A 12,156-nucleotide genomic window follows, 5' to 3' on the forward strand; every position below is an offset into this window, starting at 1 on the left:
AAGTGTAGTTTTCTAGGCAAGACCCTGCTTTTCATGAAACCGCTGACACATTGTCACAGATTCAGTGGTTCAAGACGGAGTTTAAAATCTGTTCGTGTACCTGTTTTGGTCAGTGCAAATTTGCAGGTCACAAATACAGAAATAAAACTTCTATTACAGCTTTTACAATTAAAGCTGTATACTTAGAAGGAAAACCATAATAAGACAGGATTCTAGAAAACTGTTTATTAATAGACTTCTTTTGGAGAAAAAAAATGATAGAACATTCTCCCATAAGGACTTGCACATTCATCAAAACTAAAAGTGACAGCGTTAATTTATAGTAATTTTCCAACAGCAGCTCTTCTGCAAACTGGACTGGTTCCCATTTGCTTCCTAACTCTTAAGCAATGCACGTGGCGGACTGCAGGGAATCCTGCTCTTGGGCAAGCCCGGAGAGCTGGGAAGTGGAGTCAAACACTGAGCTTCCAACACCCACAGTTCCATGAAAACCCACAACAGAGAATGTCTTGCAGTCAGAAACGCTGGCTCGCACAGTTCACTGCTCTCTCCCTTTCACATGTAACTTTTATATTTAAGATTGCTACACATTTGAACAGGAACAATTTTAAATACCAAAAGCCTTTCAGAAACAAATACTTCTTTCATTTATACTGTTCATTATCCTCATACTGTTTCCTTATACCCCCCTCCCCCTGTAATTTTTCTTCTTTCATACAAAGCTTGCAAGATTTTTCTTGCAATTCTTCTCTTGAATGTACCAGAAACACAGACTTAGTCATCTATAAAATCATAGCATATTCCAGTCTGGTTATTTCCCAGTCTGATAGGATCAGTATGGCTGAGCCCACAAAGATCAGCACATACCATATCCTATAAAAGCTTAAGTATAGCAGCTTACGTCCTGCCTGTGTTTTCAAGAAGGGCTGTATTTTCTGCAACACGAGTTCAGTATCTACAGACAAATCAGCATAAAGAACTGGACACAATAAATGTCTGTCACCTTTAAAAATGAGGACAATAAATTAAAAAAAACGGGCCTATTTTCAAATTACTTTGGTGTTTCTAAAACTGCATCTTAAACACTCATTAGTCACAGTGTTAAAAATAAGCTTCAGGATGGATGAAGCACCACCACCACCACCACCGATAGGATTACATTCTCTTTTATCGTGGCAATCTTCATTATAGGCCTGCCACTTTCAGAATCAAGCTGTACACCTAACTCTTCAAACTCGCATGTCCTGGGCTTTGAATTAACTCTAAGGCCAAAGTCAAATTTCAATCATAAACTAGGTCATCCTTAGGACGTAATTAATTTGTCTTTGCAAGCCTTTTCTACGCAGCAAGAAAAGCTTGAGAGGCCTGATAATACAGGAAGCACTTCAGCCTTTGGTATCTCTGACTTTAAATATAACCTTACCAATAACACCAGTCTCAACTTACGATACGATTATGTGTGTGTGAAGGTTATCTTATTTGCCTGCTCCTAGTCCTCTTACGTATTAAAGAGCTTAGCAATAGACCAGCCTAATCCAGAACCTAACCAGAGATACCGACGTACATATATTTAAATGATGTACAAAATATCATGTGTAAATGAAAGCAAGTCATGCCATAGATCTCCTTCAGCTCAATATTCCATAGCAGTACTGACCCTATAAAACTAACAATTTTAAAATGGTAAAAATCCTGTTGTTAGATTCTTGAGTACAACTGGGAAAATCTGTTTAGTAAGAATATGGCCATATTTGCACCAGCTCCCAGTTATAAACTGCTTTTCTAAAAAGGTTGGGAAAAAGAAATTGAAAGTATAGCAGGAACCAGGCGTTAAATTGCTCCCTCAGATGTAGCTTTAAATGCAATTGGTTCTAAATTATGGAAAACCTCATATAAAAAATTACATAAAACCTGCATTGGAACAACTGAAATCTCATAGAAAAATACTCTAGCTTCAATCTTAAAAAAAAACAACAACAAAACACTATTGAGTTTTGTAGTTTATCTTGAAAGATTTTCTCCTATTTCTCTCCTAGAGACATAGCTTCTATTTGCAAAGAAACAGAACTACCCCCAATAACCTGAAATCAAGCCTTGTAGGCAGACCTCTGAAACACAAAACATCTTTTGCTCAGCACAGCATTTTTTAAATACAGAGCAAGGACACAATTTACAGGAACAGAATGTGAAGAGGTTGACATTAGTAACACATGGTATTTCTTTTCCCATTTCAACTTTCAGGCAGCTCTCTCAACAAAGAAAGTTTTTTCTTCAACTTGCATTCACTCTGTCATAAAGATAATACTCTAGACTGAATCTTTCTATTGTACAAGGCTGTTAATAAGCTATGCCCAAGTCAAAAAAACCAAGTCTCGATAGAAAAAAAAGAAGGCTATTTGATGATAATGCCTTCCTGTCCAATCTTGACTAGAAGTACATTAAAATAAATGAAGAATTCTTGCTAGATTTGTTTCTGTGAATTTCTGTTGGCCTGTTTGGCAGAACTAACGTTACAGAAAAATAATCTTCTCTGCTGCTAGTCAGAAAATTCATAGAGCATCTGCTGCATTTCATGGACCAATCTGATCTCCTACTCCAGCCTCACGTACCCACCAGGAAAAGCCTCCATGCAGGAATGCTACAGGTGGAGCGTTACAGGGGGTATGTTGAGCACTGGAAAGGAAGTAAGTTTTGACAGAAAAGGGAGAAAGAGGAATGAAAGGGAGGAGGAAAACCCACCTGTGGCATGGCTGCTACTCCGGAAAGCAACCGAGTGTGCTCAGTTCACCTGCGGACATCCAGCGTCACCTGCACAGCTACCGGCCCTTCTCTGCTGGAAGGGAGCTCCGGGCCGTCGGGGGCCCCTCTCCCCGCCCGGCGCTGCGCGCAGGCACGCCCGCCGCTCCGCGGACAGGCAGCGGCTTCCCGCCGCCTCGACAGCAGCCGGACAGAAGCGCGGCCCAGGCAAGCCAGCGCTTCGCAGCCGTCCCCGCCTCCCGCCACGGCCCCGAGCAGCCCGCGGAGCCGGTGCGAGCGCAGCCGCCCGCAGCGAGCCGGCGCCGGGCCTCCCCCCAGCCCTCAGGGCAGAGGTAGCCCAGGCCGCCCCGCGGCGCCGCGCGTTTCCCGCCTCGAGCGGACCCCCCCACACACACCGCCACGCCTCGCGCAGCTCGAGCCCTCCCTCTGCAGACACCGCTGCTCGCGCGCCTTCGGGAGAGCGCGTGGCAATCACCGCCCCACGTGGGGAGAAGAGCGCCCTCGGCCAATCAGCGGTCTGCGTTCGCCCCTAGACCGCCCGGGTGACAGCCAATGGGCAGCCAGCACGCGAGGGCGCAGGGCAAGCGGCGGCTGGCCGTCGGCAGTTGGTGGCGTTCGACAGGCGGCGGCGGGTGTGGTGTGAGGCGCAGCCGGAGCCCTCAGCTCAGCGAGGCATCATGGTGGGGAACGCGCTCCTCGCGGCGGGGGAGAGGAGGGGTCTTGGGGGGTGCTTGTGCTGCGGCACTCTGGGGAGTTTGTGACGGCACGTGCTGCGGCGGGACTCGCGGGCGGTCTGTGCGTGAAGTCCCCGCGGTAGCAGTAAGGCAGGAGGGTCGGGGAGGAGGAGAGGAATTAGTGTAAGAGTTAATGGCCATGGGGAGGCCGGGCACAGGAGCTGGCCGGCGGCTACTGAGATGAGGCATGTAGAAAAGCAACGTGAGTCTGTTTGTGGCGGGGGCTCCCGCGCTGCGGAGGGGCGAGGGGCGGCCTGAAACCCGAGGCGGGCAGCGGAGAGACGGCGGGCAGCAACAGGACAGCCGCCAGCCGCGGCGTCCCGCCGTCGCTGGGCAGTCCTGGCGTGCGCAGCCAATCAGAGGAGAGGAGCATGCCCGGCAGCCAACGGCTGCGTGGTCGTGCGGGGGCCCCGGGGGAGGGGCGGGGCTGGTGGGCGCGGCCGGGCGCCTCGCGCGGGCTGTGGGGCAACATGGCGGCGTGAGAGCGCGCCGCGGAGCGCGGGGCAGTGAGGCGCCGCGAGAGCTCCGGAGACTTGGTGTCGACGGAGTGCAAGTGGAAATCGGCACAGATTTCCACTGATTGTCTTGCTGGCAAAAAAACTTGTGACAGAACCACAGGGGTGAGAACTAAAATGTGGAGTCGAGGATATGAGTTCTGATGAAGCTAGCAAGGAAAGAGGAAAGAGCAGCGCAGGCACCCTTTTTTTTGTTTCCCCCCTCTGCTTTTTCCTAGATATGCTGTAACACTAAGCTAGTAAAACAGCTTATTTTTGTCTTGGGTGTAAGACAAAATTGAGGTATTGAGAGATTAAACATACATGGCACGGTTGCTTACAGTCAAAGGAGCTGGCTAAAAGTGGGCAGATGACATTTGATTGGGACTCTCAGGTGATTTCACAGAGGAAGTGTGAGTTGCCAGGGGCTAGATAGCTCTATGCTTATTATAAAGGAAAGCATACGAAATGGTCCTGTGCAGGAAAGAGTCTTACAACAGTTACCCAGTACATGATTTGGCAACAAATCAAGGAAATTTGGGGATATAAAGAAGTCTTCCAAAACTAAAGAAAGGTGAAAAAGAGACTAGGCAGAATATTAAAGATGTAATATACGTGCAGCATGGTAAGGGATGATGAATCTGTATTCACCCTATGTGTTCATAGACACTGTGTTGTCTTTAAGATCTCCCGGTATTCTCAAAGTCAGCTCAGGTCAACTAAGGTGAGTAGAGTCTTGCCAGCAGCAGACAATTTGATCAGTTAAATTGTCACTCCAGAGCAACCAGGGAATACTGCAGCAGAGAAAGATTGTGGAAAGATGCAACCCACAGGCAGCTAGTTACTAGGAGAATAAAATCTAGAAGACAGTAGCTCTGTATCTCATTACCATTGTTTTGTTGTTAATTTGCAGCGTGAATGCATATCCATCCACGTTGGCCAGGCTGGTGTTCAGGTTGGCAATGCATGCTGGGAACTGTATTGTCTTGAACATGGGATCCAGCCTGATGGTCAGATGCCTAGCGATAAAACTGTCGGAGGCGCAGATGATTCATTTAACACGTTCTTCAGTGAGACAGGAGCTGGTAAACATGTTCCCAGAGCAGTGTTTGTGGACCTAGAGCCAACCGTAGTTGGTATGTACCCAACGTTAAAGACCTTCAGTGCAAAAGTGAAGATCCCCTACAGATTCCATATGGTCTTTTTTGTTTGTTCAGAACACTATAGATTTTAAAAGGTGTGTGTCCGGATGCTATTTTGATACTTGAGGTTATTGTTATTTAAAAGAAATGAAATAATGGTCTACCGGTAACAACATTTGGAAAGCAACAGCACTTTTTTACAGTCTGGATAGACTGCTGCACTGCATCCAGAGTTTTGTTTAATTGCTGTCCGGAATCTTGTCTGTACCTGTAATGTAGTTTTCTGAGGGACCTCTCTGTTCTCGGGTACAAATACTGCTTTGTGAGTGCCTGACGTTTTCCCCTAAACAAAGCGGCTGAAGTTGTGCCAACTTTTTAGGCCAGTCAGTCAAGCTGCATGTAGTCAGGGATGCTGTCCATGCTCTTTTGACATGTGCACCTAGTGTGTAGTCACTAGGCAGCACACACAGAACCGAACAGATCAAATTTATGTTGTGGTATTTTGTTTCTTTGTAGATGAAGTACGTACAGGCACGTATAGGCAGTTATTCCATCCTGAGCAGCTCATTACTGGGAAAGAAGATGCAGCCAATAATTATGCCAGAGGCCATTACACTATTGGAAAAGAGATTGTTGATCTAGTGCTAGACCGCATTCGCAAACTGGTAGGAATTCATGCTGCAAGTCAGTGTTTACAATGATTGATACAGCTCTATAGCTATCTAATGATGGGTTGCTATTTTTTTTCCACTAAGAATTTTGTGCATAGTTGATTGTTTAAAACAAAACAGAACTTTTTTTCTCCTTACACACACACCCCCCAGTTAAATAAAAATTCTGTAAGTAAAACTTAACTTTTTTTAGGCTCTGAAATACTGTTATTTGAAAGTATTTTAAGGATACCTCAGAAACATACTATAAAAGCCTTAAACAAGTGTAACAATGTTCTTACACTTTTTTGTTTGTTTGTTATTTTCAGTTTGATTCATGCCATTATGTGTCACGCAAAATATTTCGAGTACCCTGAACCTCAGGTTTTGGTTGAATGCTTAGCAATTTTAATTACTTTTCTAGTTTCTTTGATCTTGACATTGCATTGTGAGAAACTCGCCTAGGATGATAGGATTCAAAGTGAAATAGTGATTGTCTATTAAAAATTACAAAAATTTAAAAAACCCCTTGTTTTCAACATCTGATTGAGACTTGCTGAAAGCTGGAACGGGAACATAAACAGATTCTAAAGCTGTAATTTATAGTAACTTGTCACAGTGGTGCACAGCTGCTCTTGCTTACAGTAGTATTAAAACGGCATGAAAGACAATAAAGCAACTTCTAAATATTAAAATACTCCTATTCAGAAAAAGTTACGCAGAGGCACTGGTACTTTTGAGTAAAAGATATGCAAGAAAAAATGAAGACCACCTTTCAAGAATGCTGTTTTCTTTAATTATAACAATCTGAAACTAACAAACTTAAGCCAGAAATGCTTTTGAATTATTGTTTTAATACTGCTTTCTCCAAAATAATCAGTAACTTTTTTCTTCTCCCACTTTTTTCCACCCCATTATAGGCTGATCTATGCACAGGGCTGCAAGGTTTCCTAATCTTTCATAGTTTTGGAGGAGGCACTGGTTCAGGGTTTGCATCTCTGCTCATGGAACGGCTCTCTGTTGATTACGGGAAAAAATCTAAACTAGAGTTTGCGATTTATCCAGCACCACAAGTTTCCACTGCTGTAGTGGAACCTTATAACTCAATTCTAACTACCCACACAACATTAGAGCATTCAGACTGTGCCTTCATGGTAGATAATGAAGCCATTTATGATATATGTCGTCGTAACCTTGACATTGAACGTCCTACGTATACCAATTTAAACCGACTAATTGGGCAAATTGTTTCGTCCATCACAGCTTCGCTGCGTTTTGATGGAGCCCTCAATGTAGATCTAACAGAATTTCAAACTAACCTTGTTCCATACCCACGAATCCATTTCCCCCTGGTAACATATGCCCCTGTCATCTCCGCTGAGAAAGCGTATCATGAGCAGCTATCTGTGGCTGAGATTACCAATGCTTGTTTTGAGCCAGCCAACCAGATGGTAAAGTGTGACCCTCGCCATGGCAAATACATGGCCTGCTGTATGTTATATCGAGGTGACGTTGTTCCCAAAGACGTCAACGCAGCTATTGCTACTATCAAGACTAAACGTACCATTCAGTTTGTGGATTGGTGCCCAACTGGATTCAAGGTAATTACATAGTTTTTAAAGTGCTTATGTTGGAATTGTATAGTATTCAGTAACAGTCCCTGTTAAATGTTTTGATGAAGTTCAAAATAAGTGTGAGCTATTTTCTTAGTTCCTAACCATGGTGATTTTTAATTTTAAGAGAAATAGGTCTTTAAGCTTTAGCACTCCTAAGGAAAGTTTTCATTTGTTTTCTTGAAGGTGGGCATTAACTACCAGCCTCCAACTGTGGTGCCAGGTGGTGACCTTGCAAAGGTGCAGCGGGCTGTGTGTATGCTGAGTAACACAACTGCTATTGCTGAAGCATGGGCTCGCCTCGACCACAAATTTGACCTCATGTATGCTAAGCGTGCCTTTGTCCATTGGTATGTTGGGGAAGGAATGGAGGAAGGAGAATTCTCTGAGGCCCGGGAAGATCTGGCTGCCCTTGAGAAAGATTATGAAGAAGTTGGTGTAGACTCAATAGAAGGAGAGGCTGAAGAAGGAGATGAATATTGAGAAACCTGAAGTCTGGAAAAATGTATTAAAAAAAAAAAAGAGTTGCAGAACCCTGTTCCCTTGTTTGTTTTCAACTAAAGTTTTAAAGGTTCTGGAAAAACGTATTAAAAAAAAAGAGTTGCAGAACCCTGTTCCCTTGTTTGTTTTCAAGTAAAGTTTTAAAGGTTCTGGAAAAATGTATTAAAAAAAAAAAGATTTGCAGAACGCTGTTCACTTGTTTCTTTTCAACTAAAGTTTGAAAGGTTCTGGAAAAATGTATTAAAAAAAAAGAGTTGCAGAACGCTGTTCCCTTGTTTGTTTTCAACTAAAGTTTTAAAGGTTCTGGAAAAATGTATTAAAAAAAAAAGAGTTGCAGAACGCTGTTCCCTTGTTTGATTGTTTTCAACTAAAGTTTTAAAGGTCTTACCTTCTCTTTTTTTCTTACTATGTAGGGGTATGCTCGGAGGGCGGGCGGCTCCGGCGCGGGCGGCGCACGCTGCGGAAGGGTCGGTCGCCGTCGCTGCCGAGCGCAGCCGCAGGAGCCCGGGGCGCGCAGCGGTGCCGCAGCCGCGGCTCTCGGGGCCATGGTGCAGCTTTACAACTTGCACCCGTTCGGGTCGCAGCGAGTCGTGCCCTGCAAGCAGGAGCCGGGGCGCTTCTGCTGCGGCCGCGATGTGCTGTTCGTGGCCAGCGCGGCGGCCAGCTGCAGGGTGGAGGTGTTCGCGGTGCGCGACCGCGGCGGCTGCGAGCCCCTGGGCTCCTTCGCCACGCTGGGCCGGGTGCTGCGCATGGCGCACAGCCAGGCAGGTCCGTGTCGCTCGCCGATGGGTCTGTCTGGGAGGGCGCGGAGGGGACGCGTCCGGCTCGGGTGCGGGGAGAGGCCGCCGGGCTCCGCCGAGCGGGGAGAGCGGAGGCGCCGGGCCGCGGAGGCGCTCGGGCTCCGCCGGGCCGGGGCGGGGGCGCTCGGGCCCGCCGGTGCCCGTCAGGGGTTGGCGGCGCCGCGGGAGGAGGGCCCGGGGCTGCCTGCGCGCCCCTGCCCGGGCGGCCGCCTGGCGCTGGGCCCGGTGCCGGCGCTTCTGCTCGGGGCGCGCTGGCTGCCGCGGGCGGGCAGGGCCGGGCCTGCCGAGGCGCGGAGGGGCCTGAGCGCGGTGCGGGGGTTGGCGGTGCCCGGGCTAGCAGCGAGTGCGGGGCCAGCACGTTGCTCCTTTGGCGTCTTCCTCCGCCCGGTTGGAGCCTGTGCTGCGGCCCGTGCTTTTTTTTCATTTCAGAGCACGGCGGGCGGTCCCCCCAGCCGGTCCCGCAGCTCTTCGTGCGTCTGTGACTTTCCCTGGTCTTTAGAGACCAAAACATTTTATAGTTAATGGGTGTTCTGGGCGGGGGGGGGGGAGGGGGCGGACACCTTGTCTGCAATCACAGCTCGTTAAGTGGATTCACTTGGGAATTAGTCTGGACCTAGATCTAGAAGGTTTTTTTTTTTTTAATGGTGTGTGTAGTGTGTTCCACCCAGCAAAGAAACTTGCACTTTGGATTTCATCAGGGAAAAATTGTTGAAAACCGTTTTGGGAATTTTATGTAAGAGTTGAGAATTTAATGTGTTCTTTGTAATGTAGTACAGCAGGTAAAGAGTTCAAAAACTGTGTCATATATTCTTTAATGGTATATCAGCACTGCTGCTTTCTTTTCAGGAGACTATCTCGTGACGATTGAAGAAAAAAGCAAAGCCACTTTCCTAAGAGCCTATATGAACTGGAGATGCATGTCTGCAGGGAGTGCTCGTGTTTGTGTTTGGATGGTTGGTCACAAGATGGAGGAGTCATCCAGTGAAGCCTTAAAAGAACAGATGTCAGTTGTGGAAATGCCACTTTCAGATCCTCCGCTGTGCATTTCGTGTTGTCCTGTAAGTGGAGATCTTCTTGTGGGCTGCAAAAATAAACTAGTCATGTTCTGCTTGAAATAGCTGGTCATAAACCAGAATTTGACTGTGTTAGACTTTGAACGCTCCTTAATTTTACACATTGATAACATCATTCCTGCTGAAGTTGCATTTTGTGCCAGACATAGAGCTGTAACAACAGAGCTGGATGTTCTGATCCTGAAACTGGAACTGGTCCAGCAAAGTGCAGACAGGACAGAGCAATGTGCACATGGAGTTAGTACACTAGAAGAGCCTGTAGATGGAGGTAAGCACAGAAATGATTTTTTTTTTTATTTCCAAGACTCTGCTAAGTGATTCCTGTTATTCTCAAAGTAGGCTCAAACAAGATCATTACCCTTCAGAAAATATTTCCAGATCGTCTTAGGACTGTCAGCTGAATATTCTAGTGAATGAGAAGTTGTACCACTTGCAGTTGGAGGAAACACTTAAAACAAATACGCCATCATTCTGCACATGCTTGGGGTGCCACCACGGGTGAAATCAAAGCAGGAGTAGTTCAGTGTGCTGTGTTCAGAAAAATTATTCCATCAGTGTCACTGCCCAAATAACTGTGTCTCTTTTAAGGGACAAGTGGGAGGCCAAATGGAAGAAGCATCTCATGAACATTAAAATGGACCATGCATACTGGCTTACACATTTAAGAATGCTTCTTGGCGAAGCGTATGCATTTTTGTAACTGTTAGTAGGCTTAGAACCTGCCTAAAAAAGGTGTAAGCCAATTCTTGTTTTTCAGCCCTTTGTCTTATTCAGGGGCTTGCCTTAGAATCATAGAAATCCCAGAAATAGATTTACTCAGTAGGTTTCATTCCTGTGTATTGCAAGAAATAAATCCATCAATTCCCGCTTTTCGCAGAGTATCAGATGAACACCAAGAAACTTTAGGAAAACCCTTTGTTTATAGTTGAAGAAAGTTAAAGCAGAACAGGACGGTCTTTTAGAAATGGAAACTGTGCCTAGGAAAAAACTAAAGGTAAATAAGGCTTGTCAGATAGGGAAAACATAAAGTGGAGTGCTCTTCATTGAGCGAAGGTGGATCTTAACTCCGATAGTGGCATCCTGCCTGTAGTTGTTTTTATTACTAAAAACTAGAGACGGTCAAATGACTTTCTGTGTCCTGTTAGGTTTTGCTTTCCAGAACTTAAGTGAGTTTAAGATAACACAACTTTCTATCAGAGCTGCCTTTTTGTTCTTAATGCCTCTCCAGCCAAATGACATCATCTCTTGATGCCAGCCATTTGCAGCACAGGTTGCCTTGGACTTGCCTTACAACGAACAGTTACTTGTTCTTTCAGAAATCTTGACTCTCAGATATTCAGACTGTTGAGGCTTAAATGAAGGATTGTTCTCATCTTCTAGCATAGCTGTTTTCAAAATCTCATGGTTTGAAGAAGCCAGTGCTAGCTAGGTGGCTGTAATTGGAGTATTTAATTGATACCGTGTCATATAATTTTCTTGCTGCTCAGTGGAATGGTTTGAGCAATCAATATAGCATTTTCATTGTTAAGGTGTAAAAGACGAAGGCCCTTCAACACATACTTTGCACCCTGAATTAGATGAGTTCATCGTATGTCAGAAGCCAGTGGAACTGCTTGGGGAAGAAAGTAAACTATGTGAGATACCCATCACACTGGAATCCACAGAGTTACCGACAGAAGACACAAAGCGCTTCCAAGTGCGGTATCTGCTTTTCAGGTATTACAAATGTATTTTCCCCTTTGTGGGTTAATTTACCATAAGAAACCAAAATGAGCTGTGGCTCATGTCTTGTCGAAGGAAAAATCCTGGTATTTGGTCTTGTGGGGTTTTTATAAGGTGGAGGGTTTTTTTGCACTCCTCTTCAGATTCATACAGATATTGCCATGCTCCTAGATAGTTTTAAGACTGACTTATTCCATCTTTTAGAAGCCAATTTTAACTTCAGTCTACAGATATCTTTCAAACAGAAGTGTAATTTTCTAGGCAAGACCCTGCTTTTCATGAAACCGCTGACACATTCTCACAGATTCAGTGGTTCAAGACGGAGTTTAAAATCTGTTCGTGTACCTGTTTTGGTCAGTGCAAATTTGCAGGTCACAAATACAGAAATAAAACTTCTATTACAGCTTTTACAATTAAAGCTGTATACTTAGAAGGAAAACCATAATAAGACAGGATTCTAGAAAACTGTTTATTAATAGACTTCTTTTGGAGAAAAAAAATGATAGAACATTCTCCCATAAGGACTTGCACATTCATCAAAACTAAAAGTGACAGCGTTAATTTATAGTAATTTTCCAACAGCAGCTCTTCTGCAAACTGGACTGGTTCCCATTTGCTTCCTAACTCTTAAGCAATGCACGTGGCGGACTGCAGGGAATCCTGCTCTTGG

The 12,156-nt window shown here is 45.3% G+C and overlaps 2 protein-coding genes across 4 annotated transcripts; both read left to right on the forward strand.

The window, feature by feature from the left end:
- The first annotated feature begins 3,407 nt into the window (after window positions 1-3,407).
- LOC137666177 (tubulin alpha-3 chain) lies at window positions 3,408-7,885 on the forward strand. 2 transcript variants are annotated; one of them, XM_068405904.1, is made up of 5 exons: window positions 3,408-3,437; window positions 4,899-5,121; window positions 5,644-5,792; window positions 6,698-7,378; window positions 7,577-7,885. In XM_068405904.1, exons 1-5 carry the CDS (start codon window positions 3,435-3,437, stop codon window positions 7,871-7,873), a joined length of 1,353 nt encoding a protein of 450 aa, XP_068262005.1. In that variant the 5' UTR covers window positions 3,408-3,434; the 3' UTR covers window positions 7,874-7,885. The 2 variants fall into 2 exon arrangements, with proteins under 2 accessions (XP_068262005.1, XP_068262006.1); XM_068405905.1 differs by lacking the exon at window positions 3,408-3,437 and adding an exon at window positions 4,026-4,111.
- Window positions 7,886-8,393: 508 nt separating this feature from the next.
- LOC137666739 (BLOC-2 complex member HPS3-like) lies at window positions 8,394-11,474 on the forward strand. Of its 2 annotated transcripts, none has more exons than XM_068406941.1 (3): window positions 8,394-8,659; window positions 9,538-10,032; window positions 11,294-11,474. In XM_068406941.1, exons 1-2 carry the CDS (start codon window positions 8,437-8,439, stop codon window positions 9,807-9,809), a joined length of 495 nt encoding a protein of 164 aa, XP_068263042.1. In that variant the 5' UTR covers window positions 8,394-8,436; the 3' UTR covers window positions 9,810-10,032; window positions 11,294-11,474. The 2 variants fall into 2 exon arrangements, with proteins under 2 accessions (XP_068263042.1, XP_068263043.1); XM_068406942.1 differs by having other exon boundaries at window positions 11,342-11,474.
- Window positions 11,475-12,156: the final 682 nt, after the last annotated feature.

Source organism: Nyctibius grandis, chromosome 8 (assembly GCF_013368605.1).
Source record: "Nyctibius grandis isolate bNycGra1 chromosome 8, bNycGra1.pri, whole genome shotgun sequence".
NCBI lineage: Eukaryota > Metazoa > Chordata > Aves > Nyctibiiformes > Nyctibiidae > Nyctibius > Nyctibius grandis.

Bases quoted from the DNA above. Each gene is read 5' to 3' on its own strand.
- LOC137666177 (XM_068405904.1), top strand. The intron at 5,122-5,643 runs GTATGTACCCAA...GTTTCTTTGTAG, and splicing joins CCTAGAGCCAACCGTAGTTG to ATGAAGTACGTACAGGCACG. The intron at 7,379-7,576 runs GTAATTACATAG...GTTTTCTTGAAG, and splicing joins GGTGCCCAACTGGATTCAAG to GTGGGCATTAACTACCAGCC.
- LOC137666739 (XM_068406941.1), top strand. From the start codon at position 8,437: ATGGTGCAGCTTTACAACTTGCACCCGTTCGGGTCGCAGCGAGTCGTG. The intron at 8,660-9,537 runs GTCCGTGTCGCT...CTTTCTTTTCAG, and splicing joins CATGGCGCACAGCCAGGCAG to GAGACTATCTCGTGACGATT.